The 23688-nt window shown below is 36.9% G+C and overlaps 1 protein-coding gene across 1 annotated transcript in view; it reads right to left on the reverse strand.

Moving 5' to 3' along the window:
• WDR26 (WD repeat domain 26) overlaps positions 1-22269 on the reverse strand; it is a 36033-nt gene extending 13764 nt beyond the window's left edge. The window contains exons 1-8 of the mRNA XM_029285329.1: positions 21905-22269; positions 20391-20490; positions 20118-20174; positions 7603-7739; positions 6078-6175; positions 4610-4766; positions 1898-2036; positions 220-360 (exon numbers count right to left, since the gene is read on the reverse strand). Coding sequence (XP_029141162.1) covers positions 220-360; positions 1898-2036; positions 4610-4766; positions 6078-6175; positions 7603-7739; positions 20118-20174; positions 20391-20490; positions 21905-22269 — 1194 coding nt within the window. The remainder of the gene's footprint in view (positions 1-219; positions 361-1897; positions 2037-4609; positions 4767-6077; positions 6176-7602; positions 7740-20117; positions 20175-20390; positions 20491-21904) is intronic.
• Between the last annotated feature and the right edge of the window lie 1419 nt (positions 22270-23688).

Below are 23688 nucleotides of genomic sequence, written 5' to 3' on the forward strand. Positions count from 1 at the left end.
TCATGGCCTTAATGTGAAAAACAAGAAAATAAAGGGCTTACCCCATGGCTTCCTATAGACAAAACACTAAAAACATTCAGAATGTTGCTCCATATGGGGCTATCTTAACATCCATAATAGCCAAGGATTCCCTCTAAAAGTATCAAATAACCTGAGTATGGTCCATATATCTATGCTATTTAATATGGCATGCTAACACTACACATTTATCATTCTTACTTGTACATTCCAGAGCCAAAGCTCAGAGCAGTCATCTGGACCACAGGCAACCAGGTAGTTGTCATCAGGACTCCAAGCGATATAAGAGACACCATATGCATGGCCTTCCAATGTCTTGAGCAATTTTAGTTGATGTGTATCCTTTAAAAACAGGAAATATAAACATTCGAGTAATTTAATTGGTTGGTAAGCCTTTTATATAGCTTAAGTAGCTTATCTAAAAGAGTAATTTATTCTCATAATCCCACAAAACATTTAGCAAAGCAACGTATTAGGAAGTAAAATTCAGAAAATTGGTTTTTAATGTTCACTTATCTAAAAAAAAAAAAAAGAGTTGACACAAACTCATTTTTTCCTATCTAGAAGTCCAGAAGTCTGGAAAGGCTACACTGGGAAAAACCAAAAATGAGGTAACCAATAACTCTCTTAAAAATGTCAGTGGCTAATTCATGCAAAGCAAAATATTCTCAACTAGATTAAAATAGTACTGTGATGGAAAAAGAAACATGAAAGAAAATAAGGTATAGAGCACCAAACAAAAACCACCACTGTCTGGCATAACAAAAAGGGAAAATTCTATTTATTTGTCTAATCTGCATAATTACAACAGAAGAAGTAATAGCTTTAGAAACATTTTTTAATAAAATATACATGAGAAAAATGATTTTTTGCTTACTCTGGGTCCCATTTGTATATACACAAATACGTAGCTTTGTATCATTTTCATTAATAAATAAAAAGTATGTTGGACTCATTTGGTTAATTGGTTCTCTTTACCTAGTTTCAGGACTTGTGTGGAAAACGGTTAACATTTAGGTTCATATTAATGCAGAAATGTTGAAAATTCAAAAGCATTCACAAACTTTTAAGCACCACTGTATATTTAAACTTTAAGCTTTTTAAATTTTAAAATGTTAAATTTCTTCATATATTAATTATTAATGGAACATATTTACTGTAACTACTAAATGAACATGCACACGTAAAATTAAAAGGAGTAACACAAGTTTTGGAATACTGAAAAAAGAACTAGAGGAAAATAAGACAAATAGGAGATTACCTTACTTTCAACAACTCATCAATTCAATGTAAGCCTAAAAATACTTTTTTCAGAACATTTTAAACTGCTACAGATGTTAATTTACTGTATATTCTAAGCAATTTACTCAACCACAATTTGAGGTGTATTTTTTGTGAATTGCAATATTTGCAATAGAATTGAACTTATTATATTTGGATATTCTTGACTACGCCAAGTCTTTATTTCAATAATTTAGTGGGAATATTATTATTGCAACTATTAAATAAGTGGAAGGCTACTGCAAAGTACCTAGTGAAAACTGGAAGACAGCTATTTTTTTCCTATCTGTGTTTTTTTGGCTTCTGAAATTGGTCACCAAATCACAAAGAATGCTCATGTTCTTATTCTTATACAAGAAATTGAGACAGAATATTGCAGTTATTCAAATTACAGCTAATTTGCATATCTTTTGTTGGACTATACTTTCCATAAAAAAGCAGATAAATTAAACAAGAGATAAAAAGCTTAAGGCAAAAATGCATGCAAACAGACCATGCCAAGATATTTAAAAATGACATAGTAACTGGAAATCAAACTGAGGGGGGGAAAAAGCATTTAATTTTATGGAAAAAGTTTGCCCTATAGAATGATACTTACAGGGTCAACCTGCCATATAATAACAGTTGTATCCTTGGATCCTGTTGCTAGTTTAGTGCCATCATTGGCGAATTTACAGAACCATACTTCATTACAGTGCTCTGTAAGTATCTGCTGAGTATAACATGGAAAATGTTTCCTAAAAAACAAACAAATAGTTACGTAGTAATCAGTTTTATGTAAACTAATATACAATGGAAACCAAGAGTTTGTGAACTTTTAGAACAATCCATCATCTTGCAGACTGTAACCTACAAACTGAACTGAGTTTCTTATTAATCAGTAAAAAGAGTTTAATTAAACAAACAATGCATAAGAAAGCATATGGTATCATATCTCCACTGAACATACTAAGCTAACTTCATAATCTTTGTTGAAAAAGTATGCAATGCATCAGATTTAATAACTGGTGGCATTTCCTTTAGCAATAATGACTTCAGCCCAATATTTCTTGTACCAGCTTAACAATCTTGCACATCATTTTGGAAGTACATTTTTATTGTTTTTAAAATGCTTTTTATTGTTTTGTTTTTATAGTTTTGGAATTGTAAGCCACCCACAGTCATTGATTGAGATGGGGCAGCTATAGGAACTATAGAATAAATAAATATATTGCCCATTGTTAGGCTATCTTGCATAAATTGCCCACTTAAAGTAAGGCCACAATTTCATGTCTATGTGTGTATGTGTGTGTTTAATGAGGAAGCTGTTCAAAATCACATCTGATAATCTCACTGATTAGAAGTTTTGTTGTATGATGCTCAAAGTCACATTGTTCTAGTTGGATGGCCCTATAAATCTAATCAATCAATATCACTGATCCACTTGAGAGCTGATTATATTAGAATTTTACATGTTTTTCCCATAATAGTGAATATCAATTCAATGTGTTCAATGAAGATATAATATTACTGCATCCTATATTTGTTTAATTAACATCTCTCTGTTGGACTTAGATGACGCTTTGATTACACTGTAGGCCAAATACTACAGAATTGCAGATAGTACTAAAGGTTCACAAATATTCTCTCACCATTATAAATATCCGTATCAGCATCAGGAAAATGATTACTAGAGCATACACAAAAAAGAAAAACACATTATAAATGCTTCTTACATTATAAATGTTTCTTATCAAATGTACAGTTTTCCTATCTCCTCTATCTTATTTTTTTCCTACTTGTCATACTATCTCTTTGTGCAGAGATGGATATGGGGACTGCCAAATATGACCAGGATCCAAAGGGATATGAAACTTTAGTTGTTTCAAAGACAGCTCCCATGATGCAAAATAAATTAGTTTTAAAATATAACCAACTTTCAAAATCAGTTGGTGAAAATGCATATGAGTATATTATTATAAACCTTCCTATCCTCACCTCAAGTCATGACTCCTGACATGAGCTCTGAATCAACACCTTGAAAATATGAAGACAAGTATGGCCTCATTTTGATCAGCAGGGTTGTCCAATGCATTTGAAAGAACAATTTGCAAACCACGTTGGCATGAGTAAAACACCCTTCCTTGAAGCACTGAGGCAGCTGCATGGTCCAGAAAGGCTGAAGCAACAACTTTGGGGGCTTTCTCAGATTGTCTGTGCATGTCTGTCAATGCAATTGCTGAGACTGCAAAACAAAGCAATTGTGCATGCAGATATGACCAGAGAAAAGGTCTGATGCTTTGATGTCTACACTTTGCAGAGTGGTCTTTCAAATGTTTTGCATCTCTCTATCGATCAGACTCAAGCCTCACTGAAAAACTAGCTTCAAAGATTTATTTTTATAATTTTTCAGATTTATAGAAAGAATTCTTAAATATATTTTAAAAATTAAGAATTTCTGAAATAAGCTTTATTTCTAGCTTACCACTTTAAAGTCTGATAGAGGAATTTATTCTTGCAATCCTGCATACAGCAAGGCTGCCTGGATCTTCCTGAGTTCAATAGGATTTAGCATAATGCATAATAAATGTTAACTGTCATTCATGTTACCATTCTCCTTTTTTAAAAAACTGAAATCTTTTTCTGCAGTCTTTGTCATATTGTTTGATGGAAGTAAGCTCCATTAAGTGAAACTTGCTTCTAACTTAATATTACAGGAGACCACTATTCTCCACAAGGCAGAATTCAGACATGCTTAACTACTTCAGATAAATGTGGTTAACAAATATCTTATGGTCAGTAAATCAGGATATAAAGCCTATATAATTCTACATCTTGATTATTACTGTGTTTTCAAGCTGATCCTTAATACATTTGTAAAAATGCAATACCGCCTCCTACCAAATATCTCCCTTCGACCAGTCCGCTTCCACAGAGAGGGCCTCCTTAGGGTACCGTCGGCCAGCCAATGCCGGCTGGCGACCCCCAGGGGGAGAGCCTTCTCTGTGGCAGCTCCTGCCCTCTGGAATGACCTGCCCCCCNAAATAAATAAATATTCTTCAAGAAGTAAACTGGCTAGGTAAAATATTTTCCCTCCACTTATTACATACTTAAATAAAAATATACAATGTTTAATTTTTAAATTGTTGAATATAAATTAAAACACTAAAACTAATTTTTTATATTCTTGTTAGCCACCATGAATACTTATTTGTATAAAACATAAAATCAACCATCACAAGTTAATTACTTTTAATTGTTTAAAATTAAAAGTAATTTTGTTGCATTAAAAGATATTACCATTGCCCTTAAAATAAAAAAAATCTCTTACCTATTGCAAACATGGTCTATGAGTAGTGATACAGATTCTAGATTATTATCAAGTTTAGTATTGTGATAGAGGCACCGGTCCCGTTGTAGCTCTACGGCTTGACGTAGCAGATTCTGCAGACGCCTTGGGGGGAGCATCACTGATGGGGGTAGGTAAGCTTAAATAAATAAAAAGGCAATTTCAGTGCAATCAATTCATTTAAAAAAAACAAATTTGTGAAGTACATTTTCCATATATGTGTCTAACTTATTTAAACCAAAGACTTCCTAGATAACAAATGAAATATTATCATTCTGTAAGGTTCTGTTCACATAATGGCATTTTCTTCTTCACTGCACCCTTTAGTCTCTAATACAGACATGTCAAACATAAGGCCCGGGGGCTGGATGCGGCCCGCAAAGTGGTTTCATGTGGCCCGCAAAGCCATCCTGGAAACAGTGAGGGAACGGCCCCCTCTGCTTTGGCCCTGGCCCAGGCTAGCCGGGAGCCAATGTACAATTTTGTGGTGGCCATCTATGCTGAAACGTATTCAGTCTTAGCTCCATAAGCCCCCCCCCTCATGGCCTGAGAGGAACAGTGAGGCTCCTCCAGTGGACCATGCCTTGGCACTTGCCCTGGTCCCACCCCCTTCTGCCAGGGACCCTCAGATCTATCCCACTCCTGCCCAGGCCCCCACAGGCCCCCTTGACGCGAACAATGTAGAGCTGGCCACACCCCACCCAGTAGGCCACACCCACTCCATCCACGCCCACCCAGTAGGCCACACCCACTCTGGCCACACCCATCTGGCCCCCTGAGGGCAACCGCAATGCTGATGCGGCCCTCAATGAAATTGAGTTTGACACCCCTGCTCTAATACATCCCAATCTGCCCCAAAATCTCCCAACTCTCCAAAACAGATTTAGGGATTGTAAAAGTGGGAATATCTCAGAGAAGCAAAAGTATGCATTTCTCCATTCTACTGGAAAAAAATAGCCCCTAATTTGATAGCATAGCACCTAGTTAGTTCTACTCTGTCTTTATGAGTACTGAAGTGAAAACTGCCTAACAATAATTAATTGTCAGGCCCAGCCCAAGAATGATGTAGATTAGAACAATCCATTCAAAGCTCAGTTCTTCATTTGCACACACCAAGTCAGAATCTTGCTAAACTAAATCTATACAATTCTCATCTAACAGATATACTTTGGGAGATTTTAGGGAATAACTATCCTCACTCTCTTCCTCTTTCTCTGATCCAGCTCTAGACTGCGTTGCCTCTTGTTTCGTTTCCCCACCCCCTTGGAATATGCTTCCTCCTTCCTGGGAAACTGCCACTTCACTGTAGTCTATCACGCCACCTCCCCCTTCACAGGTACAAACCATCTCGTGAATTTATACTTTCAGATCAAAATTTGTCTGTTCAGAATGAAATATCCTGGAAATCTAAACAGGGATATATGTGTCCTTTTGAAAACAACTTTCTTACTTTGGAGCTTGTCCAAAAGTTTAGATCTAGACGTTGTTCCTTTCCCTTCCCATTCTGCTTTAGTGCGTAAGTCTTCTGGATGACTACACATCAGATATCTGTATATTGAAAAGAAACACAAGGATTAAGCATTCTGGAACTACATATTGAATTTAAATGAACCAATGCTCAAGAGACTGATTTAGTTAAGGAGCTGTTTAACGCAGGAGTCTGAATTCTAAGCATACTTTAATATAGGAGGAAAAAGTTCAATCTGCAATGTTCAAATACATTTATCGGTTAAGTAGCTGTTTAAAGTATTTTAAAAATATAGAACTCAAAGGGGTTCAAGTATGCAATCAATGTGAGTGATCCAAACAAAGGCCTCCTGGTCTAGGAAGGGGCACAACTGGTGCACATGAAGCTGAGCAAATCCCAGCCACCCCCACCCCCAGCCACAACTGCCACCTGCACCTCAAGCAGAAATCATAAATCCAGGAGGACCCCCAGATTACTCACTGGGTAATGAGTGCAACCTCATCCAAGACCAAACATGATAAACCCCTGAATATTGAGGAGCCCCCTACCCATAGCCATTTTGTCTCTTCAAGGTTCAGCTGAAGCCTGTTCTTCCCCATCCAGGCCTCATAGTCTCCAAGCACCGCAAAAGAACATTCACAGCATTACTTAATTCACCCAGGATGAAGATGTATAATTGAGTACTATCAGCATACTGATGATACCTCATCTTGTCATGATGGTTGATCTATCCTAGTGGTTTCATGTACATGGAAATGGAGAGAGCATTGCATCCTGCAGAATCCCACAAAAAAGAAGCTGTGGGCTGGACTTCTTGCACCCCATCAATACACCTGGGACTAGTCTCGGAGGAAGGAGGTGAACTAGCACAAAGTTGTGGCCCCCACTTCCAATTCCCTAAATTGGACCAAGGATACCATGGTTTATGGTATCAAAAGATGTCAAAAATAGCAAGGATGGGTGCACAACCCCCATCCCACTCCTGCCAGAAATCATCCAAAAGTGTGACCAATGCCGTTTCTGTCCCATATCCCAGCCTGAAATCAACTGAAAGGAATCCAGATAATCTGTTTCATGTAGGATCCTCTGGATTTGCAAGGCTATCACCTTTTCAACCATCTTCCCTAAAAAGGGAAGGTGGAAGTCTGGACAAAAATTATCCAGAATGGTAAAGTCCAGCGGTGGCTTCTTGAGAAGAGGGCACATTAGTGCCTCTTTAAAAGAAGCTGGAAACACTCCCTCCATCAAGGATAAATTCACCATCACTTGGAAACTGTGACCTCCTAAGCAGCCTCGGCCAGCCAAGAGGGACATGGATCTAATTCACCGGAGGCACTATAGCCCAAAAGGCCCTGCCTATTTTCTTGGGTGCAACAGAATCAAATTGTTCCCAAATAACAGGGTAAGTTCGCTTCCTAGGCATCTCCACAAACTTGCCCTATGCTGTGCATTCAACTATGCAGGTCTAAATTCAAGTATGCATAAAATTTCAGTCTAAAACACTTACCCACTAAGGATGTGAATGCGCTCAGTGTTGTACTTCAGCGGTGTCAACTCACCACGCAGAACTTGAAGTGCCTCCAAAACTTTACCATCCTCCAGATATTCTAGATATTTTTGTTGCAGCAGCAAAAACTTCATCTTCTGACATGACAAAAAGCAGATAATCAGGTGGGAAGAAAAGGCTGACTGAAATTTCAGAAAACATTTCAACCTCAACAAGATATATCTAAACAAGATACACCTTTTTACTTTGCCCTTTAAAAATAGAAATAGGTACACTTTCATGACAAATGGGTGGTTTGAAAAGCCTCAATACTGAAAAGATGCACTGATTTATATTTATATTTGCTAGATGTCATTCAAATTAAAGAGTGATGGGAGCCTGAATTATCTTCGTCCAATTTCTAACTATCTATGACCAATAATATTTATTGGCTCATATTGCACGTTCCTCTGCAAACTGATCTTAATGTAAGCTCATTTTAAAATATTACCAATAAGCATAAAATCAGACTTCAGGGAAGAGATGTGGTAACTGAAGCCATCTATGTCAAAATTGAACAGCCCTCTCTCAACAGAGGGGGAGGGATATGACATCATCTATCTCCAGTCTACAACACAGTCCTCTCAACAGTTCCAAGAATGGCTACACACCCATTTGCACTACGCAGGTGCCCCTGACAACGCAGATAAGCTTCCAGGAGCTTCAAGGCCTCGCTAAAAGAATGCAAATGACCAACTGTCTGCAAGGAGTATAAATCCTGCCATTCCCCACCATCCAGTCAGAGCTGAAGAAGCTTCTTGGATGAGAAAAACAAGAAAGTCCAGTTGCCTCGTGAAAAAAGCACCTTTGATAATGAAAGTTACTAAATCAGTAAAACAAAACAAGTCTCCAGATCCTGCTTCAGTCGCATTGTTCAAGAGGATCCTCTTAGCTATTGGGAAGCCCAGAAAGACAGCAGCAGCAGCAACACATAACTTCAGCATAATTTTCTCTTGTTTCATGATGTAATTGCTTTATGAATGAAAAAAGGCTCAGAGACATCTGCATCCATTTTGTTACAAAAAACCATAACCGATGGGGTAACATTTTTAAACATCACTCTTTCATACCTTAGTATTGATAAAGAACCCGTGCCTTTAAATGTGCATAAGACATTTTTTCCTCCTCCAAATACGAATGCACATACAAAAGAAAGTTTCTAGATGATGAGAAACAGTATGTCTTCAAAAGTCAAGCTTCTCTTATTTCAGTCACATTTACAGTGTATTTTTATAATGGAAACATACATAGCTTTTGCCCAAACCTATGCAAATTTGTATGGAAGGCCTATACAGTGCTTTGAATTCCAAATGAAACTTGTAAAAAACAGAAAAAAAAGTTGTTTTAATGAGTTGCAGACAAGTTCATTTTCTCGCATGTTCCAAAGCCGTCATTTGGAATTGAATACTAAGTGTTACATAGCCCTAATAATAATGCAGCATATTATTTGCTTCTAAATGCACGCAGTTGAAAATACCAAAATCTTGCAGCTCCTCAATCACCAGGTATATCTCTTTATTAAATGAAAAGGAATTAATTCTGATACACAAAGAAACTTTATTCTGAAAAAGGATCCATATCAGGAGTATTAGATCCTGTATTAAGGTTATGGCTAAATCTTGGAAATGCAAATGATCTCTAAACTCAAATATAAGTCACTGCTGAGTAATCATAAGCAGACTCTATTTCAAAGCAACTGTGTGCTAAGTTTGGAAAAGGCATGTTACTCTAACATTCAAAAACTCGTATGATCAGGAAGTTTTCTTTTTGTGAATATCTGTTAATAAACACTACTTGATTACTAACTCAAAAGAAAATTAGCACATTACATTCCATACCTGAGAAAGTATAATCACTCTAGCTCACCATATGATAATTTTGATACATGAAACAGTATTAACATCTACACATTTTCATCCCCCATATTTCAACCAATTTCTACTAAGTACGACTATATAAGCCATGTCACAATTTTAGATTTCCCCCATTTTTTATTGTTCTCCCTATCTCAGCTTTTGCTTTGTTCACCATCTTGCCATCTAACCACTTTACAAGTCCAATAAATAATTTTCCTTAGCCTCCTTAAGTACTTTCATAGCTATACAAAGAAGTTTATATTTTACAAATGCTATGTCTTCAAGTGGTTATTGTGTTAACTCTGGGACCAGAAGTTTGTAATATGCCCCTTGACAGCATTAAAGCTTTTAATTATTTGTAAGTAAAGTTTTAATTACTAAAACAATCACTTTGTACATTTGTTTAGGAAGAACACAAATTATAAACAGGAAACAATAGTATGACTTGAAATCCACTAATTCCAGCTATATGGGAGAAACCTGTATAACAACATTCCAAGGAGATGTAGCAATAGCAGTGGTAATAGTAGTAATAGATGGCTCCATGTGACTCATACCAGACTCTTTCCTTTCACATGATCACAACTTTAAATGTTTTAAAAATTAAAATCTTGTACAAATGACTTTAACTATATCATCTATTATACCAGTGATACCTTGATACTCGTCGGTAATTCATTCCGGAAGATGTGACGAATACTAAAAATGATGGGTACCAGGAAAACCACATGACTTACCATGTGACCCACTGTTTCGGCCAGAAGAAATAGCGTGTCACGAGGCAGCCGATGTCAGCAAGTTCTTCCTTATGCGTCAAGTGTCGGGACAAGATTTCTGCTTCAAAACGTGCTGAATACCAATCTGACGAGTTTTGAAGCAGCTGAGTGTCAAAGTATGCCTGTATTTATAATGGTTGTGAGGTGCTATTCTAAAATGGTAAAACGTCTCAATATTAGAAAGGGAGTAAAACTGCTTGTGAATGACAATGGCTTCCGTGCTTTCCACAAGGAATGAAGAACTGTACAATACTATGTATTTCATACAAATATTTACCTGAAGCTACAGGTAGGTTCTCAGTTAACCACCATTTATTTTGCAACCATTCAAATTTCCGACAGTGCTGAATAAGTTGTAATTACAAGCTATCATCATACTTACGTAAACTACAGCATCCCCACAGTTACATGATCATGATCTGGATACCTAGTTTGCAACTAAAATGTTGCAATATCCTGCAGTCATGTGATCATCATTTGTGGCCTTTTTTACTGGTTTCCAACAAACAAAATCAATGGGGAAGCAGCAGGTTGCATAAAGCAACCACGTTATGTTCTCACTTAATGACTGCAATGGTCACTTAACGTCAACAACTGGAAGTGCAGAATTTCTGTTGTTAAGCCATGACATTATGTGACGTCATGTTTTACGACCACATAGTTTGATGACAGAAATTACATAATCTCAATTTACCATTGTTAAGTGAGGATTATCTATATATAGTACATGGTTTATATTTTAATGAATTCCTGTTCTACAGTTTATATAGAAATCTGTACTAAGAATTTTCACAGTTTCTATAAAAAGTATGATTTTTTTTTAAACCTTTGGGTACACTATATTTGCACCTAGCTTTTCTACTTTGGAAAATTATTTACACCTTTTTAATGAAAGACACACACATAAAATATGTATTTGATTGTTAAGTTTTATGTTTTATGATAAATTCAGTATCAATTATAAATCATGTTTGATTTTTATAGTCCTAGCACAGAATACCATATTTGATCCAATATGAATAATGTAATTTAAAAATTATCTAATGCATCACAACATACCTTTACAATTAATAGTGATATAAAAACATGGCCTCCACCAGGAAACCAAATATTTAGAAAAGCAGAGCAATAACTGTCAGGCTGGAGAAATTTCATTCTGTGTGCTTAAGATAGTAGTCTTAGTGCTTAAGATAGTAGTCTATCTAGAACAGCGGTTCTCAACCTATGGGTCGCGACCCCATTTGGGGTCGATCGACCATTTCACGGGGGTCGCCAAGCAAGGCTGCCCGCCATTTTTCCCCCTTTTCCGGCGGGTGCCTTACCTCCCTTGAGCTGGGCCAGCTGGTGGTCGGCCTGCTCCATCTCTGCTGCTTGCCAGCTACACCTCGGCTGGCGCAGGGGGCGGAACCATGCATGCACGGCGCTCCCGGGCAGGGAAAGTCCTCAACTTACGACCGGTTGGGTAGTCCTCGACTTACGACCGGTTTAGTCCTCGACTTACAACCGGTTTAGTCCTCAACTTACGACCGGTTGGGGGTCGCGGCATTAAAAAGGTTGAGAACCACTGATCTAGAAACTGGGTGACCTGATTTCTAGGACTGTACTGCCTTTGCCATACAGTTAGCTGGGGAATCTTGGACCAGCCACTTTCTCTCAGCCTTAGGAGGCAATGGCCAAACACTCCTGAAAAATGTTGCCAAGAAAACTGCAGTGTTTTGTCCAGGCAGTCTCTGAGACAACATGATTAAATGAAAGGGGAAAAAAAAGTAATTCATTCATCAACTAGAAAAGACTTGAATCCTAATAACTTGTCCCAAATCTTTTATAAAGCTTGCTTCTCTTTGGGGAAATAAGGTAAAGTTAGCAATCTACAGCTAGGTCACAAAGATGAAAAACAAAATGTTCACAAACTATATCAGCTGGCAATACAATGCAGAAAGTAGAAGCTAACAGACTGTATTGTTATTGTCTGTGTTAAAATATTACTTGAAACGTTGTTTTTGGTACAAACCACCAGAATAAGAGATTAAAAAGTAATAAAATCATAACAACCCAAATTAAAGCAGAAGTGAAAAATATTTCATACAATTGTTTCACCTGAATTTCAAGTACCACTTTCAATTATAAATAGGTGGCAAATTTTGGGAGGATTCTGAGAATCACAACTAGGATTTTTGGAAAGTTCGGATTCTGAATTAAGAAAAATAACATGTATTTACTCTAAAAAAATAGGTCCCTTTGGAGTCTGGTAAAATAAAATAATTTGCCCCAAAAGTTGAAAGATCAATAAATCTCAACCTGGAAAATTCCACATTGTTAAGTGGAAACAAAGAAATCTGATAAGATTTAGCAATTTTTTCAGGCTGTTTACTTTTCATTTAATCTGGAGAGTATGTGGACATTTTTCTATAGATGTTACAGTCGCCACGTTGTCTACTGGTTTCATGATATGCCAGACAAAATTTTATTATACTGTCTGGGAAAATATTCCAAAACGTAAATTAAAAGACTTATTTAGGATTGAGATTCCTAAAGTGGTACTCAGAAGTACCAACGACAATACAGACAACTTGTTTGGTACCTGGCAGGCCCTTTCCCTTTCCTATTTTACCAGTTAAAACAAATATTATTAAAAATGGGAAATTGTCATGCTGCAAAGACCCAGTGTCCAACACCAACTTTTTTTTTTTAAGAGAATGTCTTTGGATGTCAAATGAGACCCATTAGCTTTTTTAGAAAATAAAACAATGGTGGCTATGTATGGCTTTGCTTGGAAATATGTTCATCAGCCTAGAGCAGGGGGTAGGCAACCTTGGCTCTTTTATGACTCGTGGACTTCAATTCCCAGAATTCCTGAGCCAGCTTGGCTGGCTCAGGAATTCTGGGAGTTGAAGTCCACGAGTCATAAAAGAGCCAAGGTTGCCTACCCCTGGCCTAGAGAAAGGACAAAAATAAGCAACAGTATCAGGGGGAAGTCCTAATTAGAAATAGGGGCTTTACAAGGAAGAAATATCATTATAGACATGTTTTTTTAACTGGTTGTATCTCCCACAACAGTTCTGTGAACAGGACAGCATCCAGAAGCCTTTTCTGATAGTACTCCCACATTATCTCAAATTTCCAAACAAAACACTGAAGAATCGTGAAGTAAGAAATATGGTAGCATTGTGCATGTACCATTTTTTCATTCTGTAGGCTCCCCATAGACTTCTATCACCTATTTTTAAACTTAAACTTCAGGAAAGACTATGTCATTCACTTAAATTTGCATTCATGTAAATTATAGCTTTTTCCCAACTTTCATTTATATGATCAAGTTGTTAAACCAAGTCTAAAGTAATTTTTTTCAAAAAAAAAAGTTATTTTTTTTTAATACCACTAACCCAGAATTTTTTAGCTTTGGCTTGTTGAAAAAGTTATAGTAAACTGATTTATACATCATGCTAAACAATAGTTCACACGTTATTCTAAGCCAAAAGCAAACAAAAACATCATGCTGTTATGCAAGAAGTAGGCCAACATGTTTGTTTATTTAAAATGTGAACACCACCCTTCATAACAAAGTCTTTCCAGGGCAGCTTACAAGGCATTTTAAAATCACAATTAAATATATTACTCATAGTTTCACAAACATTTACATAATGAAACATCTACACTCTGTCTCGTACATAATGGAAAAGATATTAATTGTTCCATTTCAGAATCTCCTAATTATTTGAGACTGCAGACCTCACTAATATATCTTAAATAATGGAAAAGATATTGTTACATTTCAGAATCTAATTATTTGAGACCGCATACCTCACTAATATATCTTACAACCATATATAAAGAGAAGGAAAATAAATTTTCACTTACAAATCTTTCTCACAATGTAACCCTTTCATCTATCTATTTAAAATAGATAACATATCTGGAAGAATTGTGCTCTTCCTAACAAAGCCTCCAGTGCTTACTAAAAAGGCACACTCCACAAGTGAAAATGCTATTATGGAATATAAAAAGCAGTTGCTATGATGCACATGTGAATGAACAACTAGAACAAATTATATTTGACAAAGGACTTTTCTGCCCTGCTTCTTTCGCAACTATAACAGATCCTAAACACACTTGCACCGCTTATTTATAAGTCATATCTATGTCTACATTTTGTAGAACTAATATCCTAAAACATAAATGCTTTTAAAAATTATTTCAATTGCCCAAATTAGTACATCTGAAAGATTAATAGTGGGTTTAGAATATTTTATTGAATTATAAAGATTTGACTTATCTACAAGATAGTAAAACGTTTTCTTTAGAAAACTTTTTAAAAAAATAAGATTAATTTTTTTCTTAGGTTTTTAAAAAGTTCTAAGAGGTAATCATAAATATAATTGATTATATATTCTACTTGCTAGTAGAAATAAAAGTTAATAGATCGGGTAACTGTTCATGCTTTAGAAGTAGAAAAATAAATAGCTTACAGAATGAGGTGACAAAAGAGATTTGTGCAAGAAAGATACATATTTGAGGAAGAAGAGTTTCCATGTAAACAAAATGTGAGCAGAACACTTTCCCACAATTCTGATGATTTGAGGAATATGTTTCTAGTCCTGAGAGTACTTTTTATTTGGTTAAAACCTAATCATGAAAGTAGGCATTAAAGGACCCCCAATGTTAGTGTTTTTATTTTATTATTTATAACATTTATAATTTTGGAGGTATACAGTTCCTATGCTTGGGATTAGGCTTGTATTTTGTGTGCTTGCCCTTCCTTGCAAAGCTTGGATGTCCAACTGAAGCATCATTATTAGAATTGCTCCTGCTTTGAAGATCCTGAAGATAGCATCTATATAGGATATTTTAGATTAGCATGTCATCCATGCTCTTTTTCCTGTCACAGGGTGGTTATGTGACTTTGGAATTTGCATAACTGAACAAAAATATTTTGGTAGTTTAACACAATTAAATAGGCAGGTATTATTCTTACTGTTCTATTTTTATAAGTGCACATATTCAGTACTGCTAAAGAAACAGTTGGTAAACTAACTGCATTAACTTGTCTGGATCAGTTGGATCCATCCTCAAAATACAATATTCTGACAGAGGTCCACCTGCACCATTTTTAATATTATGATCACTATCGACTATTTCAGAGCTCACTGATAGTATTGTTTCAACATCACATATGCTACAAGATCTAGCATATCACTTCAGTCACAAAAATAAACTCCCATCACACAGAAATAGGCATAGTTTGTAATAAAACCAGCAATAAACTAATGCAAAACATACTGAACTCTTTCCATATATCTTTATGCATGTATCTTTCATTAATATGGTTCAATCACTTCAACCAGGGGACACTCAATCCATTACAGCATTTACAGGAAATAAACTGATGAATATGTGTTAGGCAATACTAACAATAATTCTTTAATTTGGGACTCGTGTACTCATAGAGCAATCTCTCCTATGAAATATCTGATATATCAGAGAATGCAAACACTGCTATATATTTACAAATATCAGCCCTACAAATAATTTCAAATGTTTACCAGCCTTACCATTCATAGCGCAAATGAATCCAAGATAAACAGCTTAAAAGGATCTCAACATACAATGAAGAACTGATTTTACATATTTCTTAGCAAAAGACTTCAATACTCCAAAAACTAAGACAAATGTATTGCAAAACATGTTCACAACAATAATTTTGCAGCAGCTGCTCTAAAGAATGCAGAGGAACCAAATCAACTCTCCCACAAGAAGTCCAATGGCAGATATTAAAGGACTGTTTGGAGTGCTATATTAAGAAGTAGCTTATGTTGATGGCAATTTGTGAATAAAATTGTGAAGAGCTGCCAGCTGGATATATTTATGAAATATACCTAACCACTAAAGGAAGGCATTTTCTCTAGAAGCATACATATTTATGTATGACTACCAAACTGTAGTTGTGGCCCTTACTGATGAGTTCCGTTTAAAAATTGTTAAGGGAAACCAAATCTTATTGATCTCATTAGACTTTTGTGTGGCATGGCAACGCTAAGTGTGTTGTGCCTCCTCCTCAGTGTCGCATGCTTTGTCTTAAAAGAAAAGCATATAACATATGGTAACAATGCTACAAGTGGACCCCTTAAGAAACCATCTTGGCAAGCTCCTGCAGGTCTCATCAAAATGGATGGAAGAATAGAGAAATGTCACTGGGGTTCATCATTGTGCTCTACCTCATTCATCCAACCTAAGTTCTGCAGTCCTAAAAGTGCTTGTTGGTAGATCAGGACTAAAAATACTGACATGGCAATAAACTAAATATTAGATATAAATAATAGATACCAAGCAATGTCAGAGTAATAATGACTGCATGCTTTAGTTGTGGATTGCCTTGAAGAACCATGATTTTCAATGCTATTAGCATGATGACTTGTGGTTTTATCTGGCTGGTTTCTTAAAAATATGTAAAAGATTTCAAATTGAACTATTCCAAATTCAAAGCACCATTTTGGATAGAAAATTGGAGTGTTTCAACTGCTTAAGAAATATCCTGTGTCCATAACATAGTGATTTAAACACTATGCATATAGAACACTCCTATAACAGCTTGTTCTATACTCATAATAGCCATTTCATACTTGAAATGTGATTCATGAATTCAAAATGGTTCAACTTTGAAGCATTTTGCACATCCCTAAATCTTCAATACTCTTATGAAACAAGATGCTAGGAAACCACACAAAAATTAATTCATGTAAGATTATAATTGATACATTGTTCTGTACTAAATGCATTCAAAGACTGGAAAACTAGCTGTATGGGATACTTTAGCTTAGACTTCTATAATGAGTATTGGTTGTCTTGACAATTAAATGTCTACCTTCAGTTCTATTACAATTGTTTGAAATGAAATGAGGACAGAAAAATTGATAAAATTCAGAACTCATCATAAACCTTTAATTTTGTATTTAGTAATAAGCCTCCTAGAAACAGCAAGTCTTGCTTCTAAACATTTAGAAGATTAGGCTGTACAACATCAAATAACCTGAGCTCAACATAGTTTATCTGGAAATTCTTATAAAGATCCAAAATATCAACAGACTACAGCTCTTTGTTACAGCTTTATATAGGTAGTCCTCAACTTAGAACCATTGTTTAGTGACTATTTGAAGTTACACAGGCACTGAAAAAAGTGACTTATGACCAGCTTTCACACTTATAACCAATGCAGCATTCCTTTGGTATGTGATTAGAATTTGGATGCTTGGCAACTGGCATGTATTTATGATGGCTGCAGTGTGATTACCTTTGGCAACCTTCTGACAAGCAAAGTCAATGGGGAAGCCAGATTCACTTAACAACCGTGTTGCTTGCTAACTTAATAACTGCAGTGATTCACTTAACAACTATAACAAGAAAAGTCAGAAAATGGGGCAAAACTCACCAAACCACTTCTTGCTTAGCAACAGAAATTTTGGGAATATGGATGCATATGTAGATTTCAAAAATAACTGGCTCATGTGCAGAATTTTTTCCCTGACAATCCATCAAAATTCAGGTATAAATATTTTTAAAAAATATTATTAAAAAAATTCTGTTAGTTTTGGATACCATGTCAATAAAAGGGCAAATAGGATGAGACACATGTGATTTTCCATGAAGGGAAAGCATGGTACTGCATATTTGTCTTTAGTCTTCAAGATTAGATGAAAGGAAATAGAACTTTACAAGAGAATACTTCCTTTCAATTAGCAGATACAAAACTTTATTTTAGACTGGCTATAACATAATCCAATATAAATATTGTAAAATAATATCCAAAATGTCAGTTTACTCAGTCCCCACAAATTAGAGAAATCTTCCATCACTTTACTTCCATCTCTTATGTCATACAGGGTCCCCATAAATTAATTCCAAGGTTCACTTAAAGAATCAACTATTTTCCTAATAAATACTCGCCTAAACCAAAATTTAGAATTAGTTGCCCAAACAAGGATTCTTGTAAACATTCTAAATGTTTTTTTTAAAAAAACAGTTGAGTTCCTTTAACAAAACAGGTTATCACTTCCCATAGAGTAGTACTTCACAAGTCACTGAGCTACTTTCCTGCAACATATTTCGGAGTGTAACATGAATATAAGCAAAATAAATCCAATTAATACATTCAGGAAAATAATTAAATGGACATGATTTTGAGTCTTCCCATTTCACACAATATAGCAATTTAGGTATGAAGATGAACATGACTGTTCCAGGCAATATTGCTGTTTCCATTATTATAAATCAATTGAAGGGCACTGAAGAAAGATTCTCAAGGTACCTCCAGATTTCAGTTATAATTACTTATGAATCGAATGGATTTTACACACCAACATCTTATAGAATTATTTTTCTTATTACAAATTATTAGTCTTCATGATCAAGGTATCTCCCCTGCCAGGTAAGTATAAATTATTAGTCTTCTTATATAGAAATATTTGAAATATATTTATTTAATAATAATAATAAAGTTGGAAGGGACCTCGGAGGTCATCTAGTCCAACCTCCTGCTCAGGCAGGAAACCCTATACCATTTCGGACAAATGGCTGTCCAGTTTCTTCTTAAAAACTTCCAGTGTTGGCGCATTCACCGCTTCTGGAGGCAGGTTGTTCCACTGGTTAATTGTTCTAACTGTCAGGAAGTTTCTCCATTACAATAGAAGACAATTTGAGCATAGCTCAATATACCTTTAGAAAATTAGCCTGTGTATACTTATATAAATAACATTGCTCCCTACGGCCTCCTGAACAAAAATCTACAGATAGATAAATTATAAAACTAATACTTTCTATTCAATATTTAAGAGTAACGGGACATGTAATTCAACATTATCTGGTATCCAAAAACAAGATGATGCTCAAAATTACTGAAAGGATACCAATCCACAAAGAACTATTTTAACTTTTACAAAAAACAGTGTTCTATAAAAAGTATTCTTTGTCATTTTCTATTAGGCCTTAAATGACCTCTTCACTTTTTAGTACAGTACTTATCCTTTTTGGTATACTACATTTACATTATCATCTACCTATTCATAGGGTTAGGATTGCAAGGAAAGATTTAACTTAATTAGCCTTCAGATTGAGTAAACAATATATACTTTCACAGTGAAGAGTAAATGTAGCAAAACATGTGTTTTGCACACCACTTCCTCCCTGAAGGGGGAGGGTGCAAAGAACAGGAAAAGTATCCTTTTGATAATAAAGAAACCACAAGAAAGCTAAGCAGACATCAGTAAATTCCTGTTTTTAGAAACAGGACTATTTTCCATTTGAATCAGAGGAAAATATGCTGCACTTTTATCAAATGTAAACCCAAAATAAAAAAACATCAAGAAACGAGGAGTGGTAGAAATATTTTTAGTGTCTCTTTAAAATGCTGTTAATTACAAAATTGAGACATAATTCTACATATTATAGCCCTCAGTAATCACTAAAGTGATCACTTTATTGCTTTATTAAGTGAAAAGCAAGATGACATTCTAGGTAACTGCAAATATGCCAACCCTGTACAATAACCATGCCTCTAAACTTCACACACCAATGATTTCAATAGAAAGTAAAATGTAAAAACAGTATTTATTATTTAGTTGCAAGTTAAGCAACATCTCACAGATATATATATCCCAAAGATATATTTAATGTTTAGCTACATTGTTACATCAGGATGTTTGCATACTAAGCATACGCTTTTTCATTTTTTAAATTGAAAAATTTTAAAAATATATTGCTCTTGACTTACATATATAACTTAGCATGCATATCTCAACTTAAACTATTAAAATATATTATTTATATCTAGAGTTTGTTGAAGAGCCTCTCTTACCACAATTGCATTAGAAGAATGCACCAATGGCTTCAGTTCATTCAGGTCGTTCTCAGCCTACAAAATGTAATGTTAAAAACAGTTAAGAGAAATAAAAAAGTAAACCAAAGTTGGTGAAATATACTGTATTATCTATAAATTAATAACCTAGACTTCTTTGTTTACTTAGAATTAAGCCTCATTGTAATGAACAGATTGGCTTTACTTTTAAGATACTATGCATAAGGTTGCAATCAATGTTACAATTAGGTAACCTTATGCTTCTTTTATTACCTTATCCCATTCTCCTTCCATGACATGATTGCGGAATTTGGTGGCAGAAGGGTGTTCTAAACGACATCCTGACTCTTGCATGAGAAGATCAACAGTCTGGCTGTGAGAGAGAGGCATAGTGTTCTTAAAAAGTTGACCAGTCTTTATTCTTATTCTTACAGATAAGCCATCCAGTGTAGCCTTAGTCCAACATATTTTAAAAATATAACAAAAATTGCCTGGGCTTTCTCAATACATTCTAACAAATATGACATATTTTTCTACTATTATCAAGAAATATTTTCTGTCAGGAAATACTTTACTTAATAATCCATAAACTTACATTATTACTTCCCCAATTATTTAAAATGAAAAGTGCTGTTTTCCCTGTGTTAAACTCTATAACTATCAAAAAGTTTGCCTCTTACTATAAACTTGACTTGTGTCAATCACATGTTTATTCTGTGTTCTAAGTTAATATCAGCTCATTCCTGCAGTGGTTCAAGTTTTCACCCTATAAAGACCTTAGGATCTTAGTTTTCCAAGGATACACAATTCATATATTCTCAACATTAAACCAGTTGCTATTATACTACACTACTCTCAGGTTTGTTTTAGTAATTCAAATTACTGATGAACCATGTTTATTTGCTTTTCACCCTTCCCCCATTCCAGTGCATGCCTATTACTCAGCTCAAAGTACTGCAGTGCTGCAAGCTACATAAGAGTCAACATAGCTGACATTAATTTTAAGTACATTCCAAGGGGGTTAGACATAGGTATATTTCAAGTTCAATTTTAATACTATCAATCTACAGTTTAAAATGTTAGTTTAAAATGATAGAACATCTGTATGTGTAGGCTGTTTTGCTGTAATCTAAAACACTTGTCTTAGACCCATCTGAAAAATTTTCATACACTACTGTATTTAAATGCTAGTTTACCAATATAATCTCTGTATTTTACCTGTCTTTAAATAAAAGTGCTGTTGGGTGTCTCAGAAATTTTACCGGTTCTCTTAAAACGAAATTCACATTGGACTAGGCCTGAAAAATAGGCCCTGTCGTCTCACTGCCTTCAACTCTACATTCACTGTTTTTATTTACCCCTCACATTTCTGTCTTTGGTATTAAATTGTAACATACGAATTTTGAACAAAAATTCTCTCCATTGGAGAAGTATAAATCACCATACAAAATGTTGGCTCCCCCCCCCCACTTAGGTATATAATTGATCTTAATATAAACAAGTCTGTCAGAGTTATTGTTCTCATCAACACAAACCTAGATCCATATTCTCGCCAAACAATCATCCGATGTTGCTTCCTACAAAAACAGATATTAACAAGAGGAATATCATCCATCTCCTCTCAAACTCTCCCCCCCCCCCTCTTCCCAAAGGCAACGCGAGGAAAGGGGCTGGAAGTACAACATGGTGGGGCAAAGTCATCCTCCGGACGATCTTCCCCCCACACACATTCCTCAGGTTTATTTGGGAGCCGGGATGCATTTGCAACTCATAGTCGCCCCACTTACTTGAGTCCCAAACCGTGGAGGTGCTGCCCGATGAGCCGGATCACGTCCTCGTCGGATTGCGAAAGTCGCTTCTTCTTCTTCAGGGCGCTGCTGCCGACGCCGCTGCCTCCCCCCATCTCAAGCGCAGACCCGCCGGGGGCCGAGACCCCATTATTGACACTCGGTCCGCCGCCACCGTCGCCGTTGTTGGCCGACGGCAGCAACCCATTGGCGTGAGCTAACTGCTCTCCAGTGGTCAATCCCGACGAGGCCTCGCCGTTTTGGGCGTTGAGGCAGCCCAGATCCGGACCCTGTGACGACGACGACGGCGGCGGCGGCGGCGGCGGCTGTTGCTGCTGACCCCCTCCTGCTCCGTTGGCCTGCATGGCGCTGCCGCTGGCTCTGAGGGGGGTGGCAGCCGGGGGGGCAAGCCCGCAGGAGAGCGAGGGGGATGAAGACGAGGTGAGGCCTGCTCTGCCCGCGGAAGCCCCGGGCTCTCCTGCTCCCTCCGCCGCCGCCGCCGGGGAAGCCCGCGCTTTCTTCCGCGGTGGCGGGGAGGCTCCGCCGGTGTCCGAGTCGGAGGAGGAGGAAGCGGAGGCCAGAGTTTCCTCGCCGAGAGCGGCCGTGGTGGGAAGCCGGGGGGGGGGAGTGAGGAAGGGGAGGAGGGGTAGGGTGGGATGGGGGAGGTGGCGGGGTAAGGAACGGGGAGCTGCTCCTCTCCCCGGGGCGCTCTTAGACAGCAGCAGCTGCTGCTACCCTTTCTATGGTCCCGCCAGGGAACGCGGCCCGAAACAGCCCCCGCCTGGCAGCCCAGGCACCCAGCCCGCTCCTCTCCACTCGCTGGTCGGTTTGAGGCTCTTCTGCCTAGCTGCAGCCTAATGGAGTCTGGGCCGGGACGTCACAGGAAATTCCTATACTGCCCCTTCACTCACTTCCGCCGCCGCCGCCTGGGGTAGGCTTCGGGGTACGGCGGCGGAGGAGCTCGGGACGGTCTCGACAGCACCACCCCCTGGGCGGGCGCAGACCCCCGACTCAGGGGGCTTTTGTCATAACACCTGCCGGGGGGGGAGGGCACTTCCTGGTGATGATTCGGCTTGACTCGCTTCAGATGTCCATATAGGGAGTAGGGAAAGGCTGCAGGTAGATATACTAATAAATGGTACACTCACTTGGATCTCTTTCTAAAATAAAATAAAAAAATATTCTTTTTCTGAGGCTCTGTGGTTTCAGATTTTGAATGTCCTTCTATATTATCCAGATCCAATAGAAGATCTCCTTCCGGAATAATAAAAAAAGTCTTGTGGCTCAACTCCTTTGTTTTTAACTAGCCCAGACTGACACGGCTCCTCTCTTAAAAATGGCCTCAGCGCGTTCTTTTGTACTTAGTAAATAAAGATTGAGATGTTGTGCGGTGATGTTTGTAGAACATTATATAGCTTTTCCAAAGTAGCAGAAGAAAAATTTTCCCCCCTTTATCGCCATCTATACAATCAAAACAGTGCTACTCATTTGATAGGTTAGATATAGCAAGCTCTTATCAAGCCTGGCACAGCTGTAGAAAACAACTTTTCTCATTTATTTCCAAAAGAGAAAAAAAAATCAGGGTGTGGGGTATTGGAGGAGAATTATCGTAACTTTTTAAGAAAAAAAATACGATTTTTAAAACACATTGGTAAAAGCTTAACAATATGGACCTTTCTGTAGGGCAGATAGGCAGCCTGAGCTTTGTTTACTTTCTCTTTAAAAATTAAATAGTTCTATAATAGGACAGTTTGCATGACGTATTAAAGCATAATATAGTACAG

This window comes from Protobothrops mucrosquamatus, unplaced genomic scaffold (genome assembly GCF_001527695.2).
Source record: "Protobothrops mucrosquamatus isolate PMUCROS unplaced genomic scaffold, P.Mucros_1.0 scaffold_3, whole genome shotgun sequence".
NCBI classification, from domain to species: domain Eukaryota; kingdom Metazoa; phylum Chordata; class Lepidosauria; order Squamata; family Viperidae; genus Protobothrops; species Protobothrops mucrosquamatus.